Source organism: Carcharhinus amblyrhynchos, chromosome 2, assembly GCF_965287045.1.
Source record: "Carcharhinus amblyrhynchos chromosome 2, sCarAmb.v2.hapA, whole genome shotgun sequence".
Classification (NCBI taxonomy): Eukaryota; Metazoa; Chordata; class Chondrichthyes; order Carcharhiniformes; family Carcharhinidae; genus Carcharhinus; species Carcharhinus amblyrhynchos.
In genome coordinates, this window is record NC_137325.1 from 84,653,757 (window position 1) to 84,669,624 (window position 15,868).

The following is a 15,868-nucleotide window of genomic DNA, read 5'->3' on the forward strand; positions in this document are numbered from 1 at the left end:
TGTTGACAGGTGCACACCCACTCTCTATATATCCTTTAATCTTTGTGTGGTCGACTTAGGCAGAGTTAGTGTACTACGTGACCGCCTTGGTGCCCTCGGAGACAGCATGTTTGGCTAGTTCGCCCGGTAGCATGAGGCGGACTGCGCTCTGGATCTCCCGTGCCGAGATGGTACGCCGCTTGTTGTAGTGGATGAGGTGGGATGCCTCAGAGGCGATGCGCTCGAAGATGTCGATCACGAAAGAGTTTATGACGCTCATGGCCTTGGACGAGATGCGAGTGGAGGGATGGACCTGGGTTAGCACCCGGTACACGTAAGTGGAATAGCTCTGTTTGCGGGCTCTTCTCTGCTTCTTTGATGGCTTCTTAGTGACCTTGGTCAGCGACTGCTTTGACGCCTTACGGGACACGCCACCCTTGGCCGCAAGCTCAGGCATTCCAACTCTACTACATTCAACTCAAACAGAAAACTGACTGTGCCCACTGAATGAATATCACACAAGTCTGTCAGGATATACGCCCCACTGTCTACGCTTCCTGCTGCCTCGGCAAAGCAGCCAGCATAATTAAAGACCCCACACACCGTGGACATTCTCTCTTCCACATTCTTCCGTCGGGAAAAAGATACAAAAGTCTGAGGTCACATGCCAACTGACTCAAGAACAGCTTCTCCCCTGCTGCTGTCAGACTTTTGACTAGACTTACCTTGCATTAAGTTGATCTCTCTCTACACCCTAGCTATCACTGTAATACTACATTCTGCAGTGTCTCATCTTTTCTGCTATGGACGGTATGCTTTGTCTGTATTGCATGCAAGAAACAATACTTTTCACTTTCTGTTAAGATGTGTGACAATAATAAACCAAATTTTTAAAAAAAATCAACGTCATCATGCACTATCTCACGATTTTCTGTGTTATGTGAGCACCTGCCTGGGGGAAGAAAAATTCTACCCCTGGACACCAGGATCTGGAAATTCCTTCCTAAACTGCTTTACCTCAATTACTCTCTCCTTTAAGACAATTCTCAAAACTTATCTATTTGACAAAGTTTTTAACTTCCAGTCCTATTTATTGCCTTCTTTGGCTTGATGTAAATTTTTGTCCTATTACTGTCCTCCTGTTGAGCAAATTGGAATATTTTCCTATACTACAGGTATGACATATGGTTAGGTGAATTGGCCATGCTAAATTCTCCCTGAATGTACCTGAGCAGGCGTCAGAGTGTGCCGACTCGGGGATTTTCACAATAACTTAATTACTGTATTAATGTAAGCTTATTTGTGATACTAATAAATAAATATAAATGCTAGTTATTGTGATACAAAAACGTATTTACAAAACAATTACTTAGCATTGAACCACAACCTTTAATTGATTTCCTTTCCAGGAAGTAGATAGAAACACGGATGTTGCCAAAAATGTATTCTTAAAAGCTGAAGAGACTCCCTGAGAGAAATGTAAAATGCAGGATTCAAAAAAAAAAATCAGGAATTGAAAAGTTTGAGAAGACATGAGTAGCTTTGCTAAATGAGGCACGTTGATCCCAATATTAAAAATCCATGTTGCCTAGCCTGATGTGACATTCCCAGTTCCTGTATATGATATCTCCGAAACTGCATATAACATAACAAACTTACAAGTAACTTTATTCTGTGGACTTGCATCAACTCAGGACTTGGTTAAAACATTTCAAATGACATTGTCAACCCTATATCTGACCAGTATAAATTGGATTTAAATACTTATTGAAAATGGATGGGCTGAACTAATAGACCATCTTACCTTCCAACAAAAAAGGAATTCTGTTTAATTCTCACTTCAAAATCCAACACTAAGCATTTTTTTTAAACAAGGGTTATTGTTTTGAAATTATTGATTCATTAAGGGAATGAGTTCCAATAGTTTGAAAACCGAGCCAAGTGAGAGCTTTCATACATTACCTCTCTTCATTGGTCTCCATGTGATTAGGAAAGGCATTATAGCCCAACAGTAGTTTGACAGCATCCAGGTAACCATTGTTGCAGGACCAATGTAGTGCTGTCCGACCCTGTAAGACAAGGCAATTTATATAGTGAATACTGTTTTGAACTGCAGAATGAAAAACAACTTTCTTCATAAACATACAGTAAGTGATCTTATTGCTTCTTAATCTTCGTGGTGACTATGCGGCAACCCTATTTGAATCATCTGTTTAGATGCAATATTTTCTTTGTTGCCTCTGGATTATGTTCATTTTCCAGAGGCAGGGGAGAGAAAATATGGGTACAAACCTATTAACACTATCATCACAACACTGCCCTGGGATTTGGAGTAAGTCTCCACAAAATAATGTAGCTGGGCCTCCACTCGAAGTAGACACATCAAAATCATTGCAGGGAGAAAAGGGAGTTCTCAGCATCCGTCTCACCTTCATTTCTCTGCACATGTGGGCAGTATATCTGGGCTTGTGTCAAGACCCTCCTGTTTCCAGTAGCCAAAACAACAAAGGCTGCTTATTCGAGCCTGTAGGTTGACACTTGTTACTCCAAATCCAATATAAAACCACAAAAGCAAAAAATGCTGTAAAATATCAGTAGGTCTAGTCAACAGCATCTCTGTGGAGAGAACAGAGCTAATGTTTCAGGTCTGGATGATCCTTTGTCAGATCTAAAGACAACAGAAAATAGGATGAGATTATACTGCTGTGGTGAGGAGGTGGGCAAACTGTGGGAGCTGGATAGAATGTCAGTGATTGGTGGAGATGGTAGAAATTGACAAAGATGTGGTGATCATGGCCAATAATGATGCTGATGGTGGCCCATTAAGAGATCAGAAAATATAAATGACATAACAAAGGTAAGCAGAGTGTCAAAGGATAACCTGAGACATGTAACAGATGCCCCTGATGAGGTGGGGGAGGCGGAGAATGGTAAGGGAGCAAAGATGGAAAGCAAAATTTTTTAAAAATTGAAACATGAAACACACGAAGAAATGAAAATTAATTAAAAAAAGTTACATGTCTCAGGATGTCCTTTGACACTGCTTGCGTTTAGCTAGTGTTTGCTGCAAAAATCTCGTACCCAAGCACCACTGGGTTTTGTAATGCACTCTGTGTGCTCTCAGCACCTTAAAGGTGGAGCTGGACTACTCCTGCTATCTCATCACCATTCCGATCAGGCGAAGGTGTGATGCTGAAGGGAACAGGTGAAGAGGACTGCCAAAAGATCAAGTGCCAGATACACTTGTGGGTGAAGGTTTGTGAGATCCCGCAAAAGGTCCCAGTGCAGCCCAGGGAGGAGCCACTACCATAAGAACTGAAAACAGCAGTAACTTTAACTGTCACTGGCAGTGGATGCCTTCCAAGTCCCTGTGGTACCAAATGCTGCAGAAGATGGCATATATGCGTGACCAGATCCCCTGACATGCATAGACTTGACATTGGTTCTTGCTCATCTGCAGATAGCACATGTGCCATCTACAGACTCTGTGTCTAATAACACACCCACAAATGTTGGTTCTGTGGGTTTCATCCCCTGTGTGTAGAGGAGGCCATTTCACTTTTTGGTCATGAAACCTTGCTCTGCATTTGAGAAAGCCATATTAAAGTATATCTCTTCATCTCTTCTGTTAACCTTTCCCTCCCATTTCCTGCTTGGTATCTGTTATCACAACTTTGTGATACTTTACCGGTATAAATGACAAGTGGGGCGCAAAAAGTTGCATTTACTGTCTACTGCTCTTACTGCAATTTCTACAATATTTCTCTCTCTCTAGCTCCTCTTCTGCTCATTGTCTCCTTGAATTTCAGTTCTAATTATTCAATTTTTCTTCCAAGTTCTTCTAACCTGGTCTAGTATCCATGATCCTTTTCCAGTAATCAGGCTGTTAAGTTCTCCCCAGTATCCCTAAAGCAATTAAGGTCTAAGGACGGAATTTTCTAGCCCTTTAAGGGGGGCAGGGTCTTAATGGAGATTCCAACGCCTTGCCGCTGGGGGTCAATGGCTGAAATTCAATAAAAAAGTTAAAAATATGTAATAGAATTCTGGTGATCCTTTCACTTTCCATCTGTTTTTACAATCTTACTGAAATTATAGAATCATAGAGCAGTACAGAAGGATCAATCATAGAATGGTAGAAATTTACAGCATAGGTTTGATTCAAATGTGTCCATGCTGCCTGGAAATATTTATCCTGTTTAACCCTAATTACTTTAAATCTATGCCCCCTAATTATTGGTATCTCTGCTGAAGGATAATTTTACATTCCCTTAATTTTTGAAGGAAAATAATTGTCTTTCTTCGCTATACGAACAACCACAATTATTGTCGAATATTCCTCTGGCAGGGAAGTAATACATTTCCACTGCAGAAAATATTGCACCAGGGAATCCATGTCCTGCAGTCATGGATTTCCATTAACATTCAAAGTTGGGTTATTATTCCATGGGTACATATGCTATATCAATAATAAACTAGCAAATGTAAAAAGTGATCTGTAAGTAAATGAGCTTTTTACAGAGCAGAATTCCACTATAGAACACTACAGCACAAACAGGCCCTTCAGCCCACAAGTTGCGCCGATCACATCAATACCTACCAATCCATAGACCTATCTATAACCCCTAATCCCATTAAATCCCATATACTCATCCAGAAGTCTTTTAAAAGACCCCAGCAAGTTCACCTCCACCACCACTGACGGCAGCCAATTCCATTCACTCACCACCCTCTGAGTGAAAAACTTACCCCTAACATCACCTCTGTACTTGCTTCCCTGCACCTTACATCTGTGTCCTCTCGTAGCAACCATTTCAACCCGGGGAAATAGCCTCTGAGAATCCACCCTATCTATTCCTCTCAACATTTTATAAACCTCTATCAGGTCGCCTCTCAACCTACGCCTCTCCAGGGAGAAGAGTCCCAGCTCCCTCAACCTATCTTCATAAGGCATGCCTCCCAATCCAGGCAACATCCTTGTAATTCTCCTCTGCACCCTTTCAATAGCTTCCACGTCCTTCCTATAGTGAGGTGACCAGAACTGCACACAGTACGCCAAGTGGGGCCTGACAAGGGACTTATAAAGTTTCAGCATTACCTCCCGACTCCTAAACTCAATCCCTCGATTAATGAAGGCCAGTACACCATATGCCTTCTTGACCACATCCTCCACCTGCGTGGCCGATTTAAGAGTCCTGTGGACCCGGACCCCAAGATCCTTCTGCTCTTCAACACTGCTAAGACTCCTGCCCTTGATAATGTACTCGTTCATCCCATTGGTCCTGCCAAAACGGACCACTACACATTTATCCGCGTTGAAGTCCATCTGCCACTTCTCCGCCCAGTCTTACATCCTATCTATGTCACGCTGCAACTTCTGACATCCTTCCAGACCATCCACAACACCACCGACCTTCGTGTCATCGGCGAACTTACTAACCCATCCCTCCACTTCCTCATCTAGGTCATTTATGAAAACGACAAACAGCAAGGGTCCTAGTGTGCAGTTTTGGGCGCCGCACCTGCGCAAGGATATTTTGGCCCTGGAGGGAGTGCAGAGGAGGTTTACTAGGCTGATACCGGAGTTGAGGGGATTGAGCTATGAGGAGAGGCTGAATAAACTAGGCTTGTACTCGTTAGAGTTTAGAAGAATGAGGGGAGATCTCATTGAGACGTATAAGATGATGAATGGGATGGATAGGATAGAGGTGGAGAGACTCTTCCCGCTCAAAAAAGACAGTAGGACTAGGGGGCACAGCCTCAAGATAAAGGGGAGGCGGTTTAGAACGGAGTTGAGGAGGAACTTCTTCACTCAAAGGGTGGTGAATCTCTGGAATTCTCTGCCCGTTGAAGTGGTGGAGGCTGCCTCGCTAAATATTTTTAAGAAGCGGGTTGATGGGTTTTTGATAAGAGAAGGGATTAAGGGTTATGGGGAGAGGGCGGGAAAGTGGAACTGAGCCACGACAGATCAGCCATGATCTTATTGAATGGCGGGGCAGGCTCGAAGGGCTAGATGGCCTACTCCTGCTCCTATTTCTTATGTTCTTATGTTCTAACAGATCCCTGGGGCACTCCACTGGCGGCCAACCTCCATGCAGAAAAAGACCCATCCACAACCACTCTCTGCCTTCTGCAGGCAAGCCAGTTCTGGATCCACAAGGCCAAAGCCCCTTGGATCCCATGCCCTCTCACCTTCTCAAGAAGTCTTGCATGGGAGACCTTATCAAACGCCTTGCTGAAGTCCATGTACACCACGTCCACTGCTCTTCCTTCGTCAATGTATTCAGTCACATTTTTGAAGAACTCAACTAGGCTCGTAAGGCACGACCTGCCCTTGACAAAACCATGCTGACAATTTCTGATCATGCTAAACCTCTCCAAATGCTCATAAATCTTGTCCCTCAGAAGCCTCTCCATCAGCTTACCAACCACTGAGGTCAGATTCACCGGTCGGTAATTTCCCGGGCTATCCTATTTTCCCTTTCTTGAAAATAGGAACTACATCCGCAATCCTCCAATCCTCCGGAACCTCTCCCGTCTCCATCGACAACACAAAGATCATCGCCAGGGGCTCTGCAATCACCTCCCTCACCTCCCACAGTAATCTGGGGTACGTCCCATCTGGTCCCGGCGACTTGTCTATCTTGATAGAATTTAAAAGTTCTAACACATCCTCTTAACATAAGAACATAAGAACATAAGAAATAGGAGCAGGAGTAGGCCATCTAGCCCTTCGAGCCTGCCCCGCCATTCAATAAGATCATGGCTGATCTGTCGTGGCTCAGTTCCACTTTCCCGCCCTCTCCCCATAACCCTTAATCCCCTCTCTTATCAAGAACCCATCAACCCGCTTCTTAAAAATATTTAGCGAGGCAGCCTCCACCACTTCAACGGGCAGAGAATTCCAGAGATTCACCACCCTTTGAGTGAAGAAGTTCCTCCTCAACTCCGTTCTAAACCGCCTCCCCTTTATCTTGAGGCTGTGCCCCCTAGTCCTACTGTCTTTTTTGAGCGGGAAGAGTCTCTCCACCTCTATCCTATCCATCCCATTCATCATCTTATACGTCTCAATGAGATCTTCCCTCATTCTTCTAAACTCTAACGAGTACAAGCCTAGTTTATTCTTCCTTAATATCCACATTAATATCCACATCTCTTCCTTAATATCCACATACTCAATCTTTTCCATCTGCTGACAAACCTGTAGCAAAATCTCCCAGATCAGTTTCCACCGTGAATACTGAGGCAAAGTACTCATTAAGCACCTCTGCCATTTCTTCTGGTTCCACACAGACCTTTTCCCCTTCACCTTTTATAGGTCCTATCCCTTCTCTTCTCATCCTTTTACTTCTCACATATTTGTAGAAGGCCTTGGGATTCTCCTTAATCTTACCCGCCAAGGCCTTCTCATGACCCCTTCTGGCTCTCCTAATTTCCCTTTTAAGCTCCTTTCTACAATCCTTATACTCCTCTAGATCCTTAACATCTCCTAGCTCCCTGAACCTTTTGTACACCTTCCTTTTCTTCCTGACTAGGTTCACCACAGCCTTCGTGCACCACGGTTCCCGCGACCTACCAAAACCTCCTTGTCTCATCGGAACGTTGTCGTGCAGAGCTCCAGACAAACATTCCTTGAATATCCGCCATCTTCCTTCTGTACTTTTCCCCAAGAATGCCTCCTTCCAGTTTATTTGCCCAATTAACTGCCTGACGTCTTCGTATTTCCCCTTACTCCAGACAAACACCTTCCTAGCCTGCCTGATCCTATCTCGTTCCAATGCAATTGTGAAGGAGATAGAATTATGATCACCATTCCCAAGATGCTCTCCTACCGAGAGGTCTGTCGCCTGTCCTGGTTCATTCGCCAGTAGCAGGTCAAGTACAGCCTCTCCTCTCATAGGCTTATCCACGTACTGTGTCAGGAAACCTTCCTGAACACACCTAACAAACTCCTCCCCATCCAAACCCCTTAACCCTTGGGATATTCCATTCGATGTTTGGGAAATTGAAGTCTCCCATCACAACAACTCTGTTATTTCTACATCTCTCTAGGATTTGTTTCCCTATCTGCACCTCAACTTCCCTGTCACTATTGGGCAGCCTATAGAATACACCCAGCAAAGTTATCGACCCTTTGCTGTTCCTAACTTCCACCCACAGAGACTCCGTAGACAGTCCCTCCACGGCATCCTCCTTCTCTGCAGCCATGACACTGTCCCTGATCAACAGTGCCACTCCACCACCTCTTTTGCCTCCCTCCCTGTCCTTCCTGAAGCATCTGAATCCTGGCACCTGAAGTACCCAGTCCTGTCCCTGAGACATCCAAGTCTCCGTAATGGCCACCACATCACATTCCCAATCAGCAATCCACGCCCTAAGCTCACCTACCTTATTTACTACATTCCTGGCGTTAAAATAGATACATTTCCCTTCTCCACCACCTGTCTAACCTCCCTCTCATACTGCCTGCAGTCCTTCCCTACCTGGGAACTAACCTCCTCGGTCCCAGTCTCCCCATCACTATTCCCTCCCCCCACCCTTTCTAGTTTAAAGTCCCCCCAGTAGGCCTAGCCAGTCTTCCCACTAAGATATTAGTCCCCCTGGGATTCAAGTGCCACCCGTCTTTACTGTACAGGTCACACCTGCCCCTAAAGAGATCCCAATGATGTAGGAACCGAAATCCCTGCCCCCTGCTCCAGTCCCTCAGCCACGCATTCAGCCTCCACCTCATTCCATTCCTGCCCTCATTCTCCCGTGGCACAGGCAGCAATCCTGAGATTACTACCTTCGCTTTCCTCTTCCTTAGCTGCCTACCCAGTTCCCTATAGTCCCTTTTCATGACTGCCTCCCTCTTCCTGCCTACGTCAGCAGTACCTATATGCACTACAACCTCCGGTTCCTCACCCTCCCCTTTCAGGATGTCTGGGACACGCCCAGAGACATCCCGGATCCCAGCTCCAGGGAGACAAACCACCATCCGCGACTCACGTCTACGTCCACAAAAACGCCTGTCCGCCCCCCTCACTGTGGAGTCCCCTATTAGTACTACCTTTCTGCTCTCTTTTTTAATGTTTTGACATACTGGCTCAGCTCCAGAGACCTGGCCACTGCTGCCTCCCTCGGATGAGCTGTCCCCCCCAGTAGTACTCAGGCAGGAGTACTTATTTTGAAGGGGGACATCCACCAGCGTGCTCTCCATCACCTGAGGTTTCCCCTTCCTAATAGTTACCCACGTGCCTTCTTCCCATTGCCCTGGTGTGACTACTTGCTGATGGCTCCTGTCAATTATCTCCTCACTCTCTCTAATGAGCCGAAGGTCCTCGAGCTGCATTTGCAGCTCCTTAACCTGGTTCCGTAGGGACTGCAGCTCCACACACTGAGCATAGGTGTGGATGTCTGGTAGACCAGGAGCCTCCAAGACCTCCCACATGTTGCACTGGCAACAACATACTGGCCTCACACCCATACTTGCCCCTTTTTAGTAACCCAGAGGAAAAAGTAAAAAAAAACTTATAACTTACCTTGCCTCACCCTTATCTCTTTGGCCCTGTGAGCCAAAGCCCTTACAGCACACTCAAAAACAAAAACAAACTTACCTGCTCTCAGTCAGAGCCCTTCTCTCTCTCTCTCTTTTTTAGGTTAGAGGAGGGGGGGGGGTTGGGGTACTCTACCTATGTAGAGTATTGGGATTCCTCACCGCTCTAATTTATAGTAAGGTTAAAAAAAAAACTCTACCCGAGTGTCTTTGCAACTGCTTCTGGTATAAAATTTAAAGAAAAAAAACTAGTAAAAAGTTAGCTTTAAAAAAAAATCGCTCTACTCACCCACAAACTCTCCTCTCGCAAATCGCTGCCTCTCTTCAGTGCTCCCAAGGAACAATAAGGTTGAATGCCCGAGGTGAGTAACTTTTAAATGTTAAAAAAAACTCTACCCGAGTGTCACTATATCACAGAAGGATATAATGAGGATTCAGGAAAGCTCAAGGGCATTCTTTTTAACAATGTATTTGATAGAATACCTCTTTGTCTTGTATATTGGGATCTGCTTTGTTTTCCATGAGCACTGCCATACAGTTGATGTATCCACCATATGCCGCACACTGCAAAGGTGTTCTTCCAGCGTAATCCTGCACATTGGGGTTGATCAGATTCTGAATCAGGATCTGACACACATCCGCATTTCCTCCAAGGGCAGCCCAGTGCAAAGGACTATGGCCATCTTGGTCAATCAAATCAACTCTCGCACCACCTGTAATATTACAATTAAACTGTTTAGAGTAATATCTTAATATTTAAAATAATATAGACTGAACAAATTCTAACCTTAAATCCCAATGATTACATTGACAGGGATCAGGGTGCATTAATTTGTGATATGATCAGTATTATTTGTACTATTGAAACATACAACAAGAAGGAGGTCAATCAGCTGTGCTGGCTCTTTGAAAGATCCATCCAGCTAACCTCACATTCTTGTTTTTTCTCCCCAAAGCCCTGCAATTTTTTTCCTTTTCAAGTTCATATCCAATTCTCTTTCAAAAGGTTACTGTTAAATCTGATTTCACCACCTTTTACTGTATTCCAGATCATAACATTTCAGACAATATCAGGCTCATGAAGCAGTGTCTCAGTTTAAAGACATAACCTTTATTTTGATCAGCAGCCACAAGGAGAAGTCATCAAAAGATCAGGGCAGCTCCCGAGATGGAACAGCTAAACGTCATTGTTCTCCGGAGCATTGTACCTGGTGGCTGTGGCTGTGGTGAGTGCCTGTTTTAATTGAAAATCGCTTTGTTTCTGTACTTCCGGTTCTCGGGGTTTGTTAGAGAGTAGTTTACTTCCGTACCGGAAGTTAGGCGAGGGGATTGTCGGGAAGGGGGAGCAGGGGGTATAAAAAAGGGGTAGCAGCACACAGCGGGCAGCGTCGGGAGCGGGCACTGAGTGATAAGGGCTTTGGCTCGCTGGGCTTAGGTGAGAGCAGGATTAGAGAAGGGCGTTGCACATTTCTACCTTTTGCCGCTTACAGGAGGTTGGGACATGGCAGGGGCTATAGGGAGGAACATAAGCTGTGTCAGGTGCCGCATGTGGGAGTTCTTGGTGGCGTCACGTGTCCCCAAGGTCCACATCTGTGCTAAATGTTTAGAACTGCAGCGATTGAGGGCCCGGGTCAGGCAACTCGAGGGGCGTCTGGAAGATGCGTTTCTGGTCAGGGAAAACGAGGAGTTAATGGCTAGGAACCATGAGCAGGAAGAGGTGCCAAGGGCTGAAGAGCAGGAAGGGTGGACAACTGTTAGGAGGAAAAAGAGGAAGAAGAAGAGTAGTCAGGGTCCCCCGGCCTCCCCAGTGACCCCCCAAGGCTCGTCGACAGGGGCACAGAAAGATAGGCAGGAGGGCCAGACTGACTTAGAGGGACGGAAGGGGGCTGGCAAGGTGATAGTGGTAGGGGATGGGACGGTCCGAGGTATTGATAGGAGGTTCTGTGGACAGAGGCGTGACTCCAGGATGGTGGTCTGCCTCCCTGGGGCAGGGGTAAAGGACGTAACAGAAAGGGTAGAGGGAATTTTGAAAGGGGAGGGGGCACAGGCAGAGGTCATAGTTCACGTAGGGGAGGGGGACATAGGAAGGAGGAGTAGGGTAGAGGTCCGTAGGCAATTTAGGGAGTTGGGGTCCAAACTAAAGAGCAGGACTTCCAGGGTGGCACTCTCTGGATTGCTGCCCAGTACCAGCAGGGCAAAGAATGACGAAATCATGCAGCTGAATGCATGGTTGAGGGATTGGTGTAGGGTAGAGGGCTTTACTTTTGTGGACCACAGAGGTATTTAGGAGAGAAGGGCAACTGTACAGGAGGGGTGGGGAGAATTTGAATGGGAGGGGAACTAGTGTCTTAGCGGGGAGGTTAGCTGGGGTGTTTAGGAATGGTTTAAACTAATAGGGAGGGGGGATGGGGATGTGGCTGGGAGAGAGCCGGGTGAAAGGAAAATTATCAGGGAGAAGGAGGTTCCGAGGGACACTCGTGGGTTGAACTGTGTCTATTTTAATGCTAGGAGTGTGACAGGAAAAACGGATGAGCTTAGGGCCTTGATGAGGAAGTTAGATGTGGTGGCTGTAACGGAGACGTGGTTACGTGAAGGGCAGGACTGGCAGCTGAATGTTCCTGGGTATAAGTGTTTTAGGTGTGACAGAGGAGGGTTGAAGAGAGGTGGGGGGGTGGCACTGTTAGTAAAGGAAAACATCACAGCAGTGCAGAGGGAGGACAACACGGAAGAGGTAGGGATTGAGTCGCTGTGGGTGGAGTTGAGGAATAAAAAGGGAGAGATTACGATGCTAGGGGTATTCTATAGGCCATCCAACAGCCCGAGGTCAGTGGAGGAAGGCATTTGTAGGGGCATTTTGGATAGGTGCAGGAAGAATACGGTGGTTGTAGTGGGTGACTTTAATCTTCCTGGAGTGAATTGGAGGGGGCCTAGAGCTGGGGGTATGGAGGGAGAGGAGTTTGTGGAAGGGTCTCTAGAGCAGTATGTAACTAGCCCGACTAGGGAAGGGGCTATACTGGATTTAGTGTTGGGTAATGAGCCGGGGCAGGTGGTTGAGGTTGAGGTAAGCGAACATGTGGCTAACAGTGACCACAAGTCCGTCTACTTTAGGATAAAAATGGAAAGGGATGAGTGCCGGCCGAACGGGAGTGTGCTGAACTGGGGAAAGGCGAGCTATAGCCGGATTAGGAGGGAGCTGCAGGACACTGACTGGGAGGGACTGTTAGCTGGCAAGTCCACGGTTGGCAAGTGGGAGGCTTTTAAGGGCAAAATGAAAATGTTGCAGGGGAGGTATGTTCCGGTTAAGCGGAAGGATGGGAAAGGTAGGATTAGAGAGCCGTGGATTACAGGGGGTATTGAAGACTTGGTAAGGAAGAAGAGGGAGGTGAATGTTAGGTCGAAACAACTGGGTACGGAGAGTGCGCTGGAGGAATATAGAGAGAGTAGGAGGGAGCTAAAAAGGGGAATTAGAAGGGCAAAGAGAGGGCACGAAATGGCTTTGGCTGGTAGGATTAAGGAAAATCCAAAGGCATTTTATTCCTATATTAGGAGCAAGAGAGTAGTTAGAGGGAAAATTGGTCCTCTTAGGGACAAAAGTGGGGAGTTATGTATTGAGTTGGAGGGAACGGGGGAGCTCCTGAATGAATACTTTGCGTCGGTATTCACGAAGGAGGGGGGTTTGGAAGCGTGCGGTCTCTTGGAGGGAGCTGTGGATCAGTTGCAGGAAATATCTATTACAGGGAGGAAGTGCTAGGGCTTTTAGGTAGCCTAAGGATGGATAAAGCTCCGGGGCCTGATGGTATTTATCCCAGGCTGCTTAGGGAGGTGAAAGATGAAATTGCTGGGCCTCTGGCGCAAATCTTTGTCTCTTCTTTGGACACAGGTGAGGTCCCAGAAGACTGGAGGGTAGCAAATGTGGTACCGCTGTTCAAAAAAGGTAGTAGGGATAACCCTGGAAATTATAGACCGGTGAGTTTGACATCGGTGGTAGGGAAATTAATGGAAAAAATACTTAGGGGTAGGATGTATGAGCATTTGGAGCGTTGCGATCTGATTAGGGATATGCAACATGGCTTTGTTAGAGGGAGGTCTTGCCTTACGAATCTGGTAGAGTTCTTTGAGGAGGTGACAAAAACGGTTGACGATGGGAGAGCCGTTGATGTCATCTATATGGATTTCAGTAAGGCGTTTGACAAAGTCCCTCATGGTAGGCTGGTAGAAAAGGTTAAGGTGCATGGGATACGAGGTCAGGTAGCTAGGTGGATTGAGAACTGGCTGGGCAATAGGAGACAGAGGGTAGTTGTGGAGGGGACCTTTTCGGGCTGGAGGCCAGTGACCAGTGGTGTGCCGCAGGGCTCAGTACTGGGACCTCTCCTCTTTGTAGTATACATAAATGACTTGGAAGAGAGCGTAGGTAGTGTGATCAGCAAGTTTGCGGATGACACCAAGATGGCAGGGTTGGCGGGTACTGAAGTGGAATGTCAGGTGATACAACAGGATATAGATAGATTGGTGCATTGGGCAGATAGGTGGCAGATGGAATTTAATCCTGACAAACGCGAGGTGATGCATTTTGGAAGGAATAATGCAGAGAGGAGCTATGTGATAAAAGGTAGACCGATTAGGAGTATAGAAATACAGAGGGACCTGGGAGTGCAGGTTCACAAGTCCATGAAGGTTGTGACACAAGTGGAGAAGGTTGTTAGGAAGGCTTATGGAATGCTAGCCTTTACAGGAAGAGGTATAGCGTATAAAAGCTGCTGTCTAATGCTTCAGTTGTACAGAACGTTGGTTAGACCGCATTTGGAGTACTGCGTCCAGTTCTGGTCACCTTACTACCGGAAGGACGTGGAGTCTCTGGAAAGGGTTCAGAGGAGGTTTACCAGGATGTTGCCTGGCATGGAGGGACTGGCTTACGAGGAAAGGTTAGAGAAACTGGGACTTTTCTCCTTGGAAAGACGGAGATTGAGGGGGCACATGATAGAGGTATATAAGATACTGAAGGGAATAGATAGAGTCAATAGTGAGAGACTGCTCCCTAGACTGGGTACAAATATGAGAGGTCATGATTTAAGGGTGAGGGGGGAGAGGTATAATTTGGATGTGAGAGGAAGGTTCTTTACGCAGAGAGTCGTGGGGGTATGGAACGCGCTACCGAGTAGGGTGGTGGAGGCAGGAACGTTGGACTCGTTTAAGTTTCAATTAGACAGACACATGAGCGAAACGAGGATGGAGGGTTATAGTAGGGGCTATTAAATAAGGTCAGAACCTCCGGAGATGCAGACTTGTAAGTTAACGTTTTTGTCTTTTTATTCCGCAGGTGGAGGTCCACCTCGTTGTCAAACGAGGGGCATGCACACGGCGGGTCGTGCGTGGGCTGCTCTTGGAGGTTCCGGGAGTGGCCTAGTACTTCGTGTCAGTGTGTGTGCTTGATCCTGGACCGGTAGACGGGCGCCGCAAGAGCTCGGTGACTAGCACTGCTAGCTGTGCAGATACATGGATTTGGGCCTGTGTCTGTGGGAGTTTGTGCATTCTCCCTGTGGTTGCGTGGATTTCCTCCGGGCGCTCCGGTTTCCTCCCACACCCCAAGGATGTGCTCTTAGGCTGATTGGTTTATCAAATTGACACTATTCTCCCCTGAATCTGGTTAAGTTAGGGGTTCCATTCGTAGACACGCAGGGTAGAATAGGTGTAGGGTGATGCAGCGGCGCGGGCTCGTTGGGCCAAAGGGCCTGTTTCCCGTGCTGGGTTGTTCTTTGTTCTTTGTCCCTAGTGAATTGTATGGAATTCAAAACAGATCAATATAATTCAACACAGATCAACTGCAGATTTATGAATTACTCCTGCCTTTCATTAGCTTTAAATCAATCATCCTCCATATACATAAATCAACAATAATACCTGTCATATACTTTAGCCAATCACATCTTACTCCCTGGCATAATGGTATTCCATTAGTCCTTAGAATCTGGATGCCAACTCCTGTCTTGGCTAACCCCATTTCCTCTGATGCCTAGTAGCCTCAGACACTAGCCACGAAGTTCAAAGTGAATGTTCCCATAAGTTCCCCTACAGGTCACTGCCAAACCAGGTTAAGCTTATTTATTAGTCACAAGTAGACTTACATTAACACTGCAACGAAGTTACTGTGGAAATCCCACATGACTCCATGTCTGAGCATGCATCCAACTTATCTGGACAGTGAATAAACCCTATTCATGAAATTTGATCAAGTGTTCTGTATGTTCTTTCTATTAGAAACTCTGCTGATAAAACCTAGCATATTTTCAAGGGTTCAGTATTACCTTAGAATATGGCTTTGTCCTAATGCCCTTTACCATGAAGCTTTGCGGCAATCTG

General features: G+C 46.2%; 2 protein-coding genes across 5 annotated transcripts in view; both read right to left on the minus strand.

Moving 5' to 3' along the window:
- Positions 1-15,868, minus strand: part of invs (inversin) — a 292,265-nt gene that overhangs the window by 104,684 nt on the left and 171,713 nt on the right. For all 4 annotated transcript variants that reach the window (XM_080208441.1, XM_080208415.1, XM_080208432.1 and 1 more), the window contains exons 11-12: positions 9,995-10,224; positions 1,942-2,048 (exon numbers count right to left, since the gene is read on the minus strand). In XM_080208441.1, the coding sequence (XP_080064567.1) occupies positions 1,942-2,048; positions 9,995-10,224 (337 nt within the window). The remainder of the gene's footprint in view (positions 1-1,941; positions 2,049-9,994; positions 10,225-15,868) is intronic.
- On the minus strand, positions 74-436 carry LOC145361195 (histone H2B type 1-A-like). The gene has a single exon (XM_080216839.1). The coding sequence runs from the start codon at positions 434-436 to the stop codon at positions 74-76; it is 363 nt and encodes a 120-aa protein (XP_080072965.1).

Coding starts and splice junctions, on each gene's coding strand:
- LOC145361195 (XM_080216839.1), bottom strand. CDS start 436: ATGCCTGAGCTTGCGGCCAAGGGTGGCGTGTCCCGTAAGGCGTCAAAG.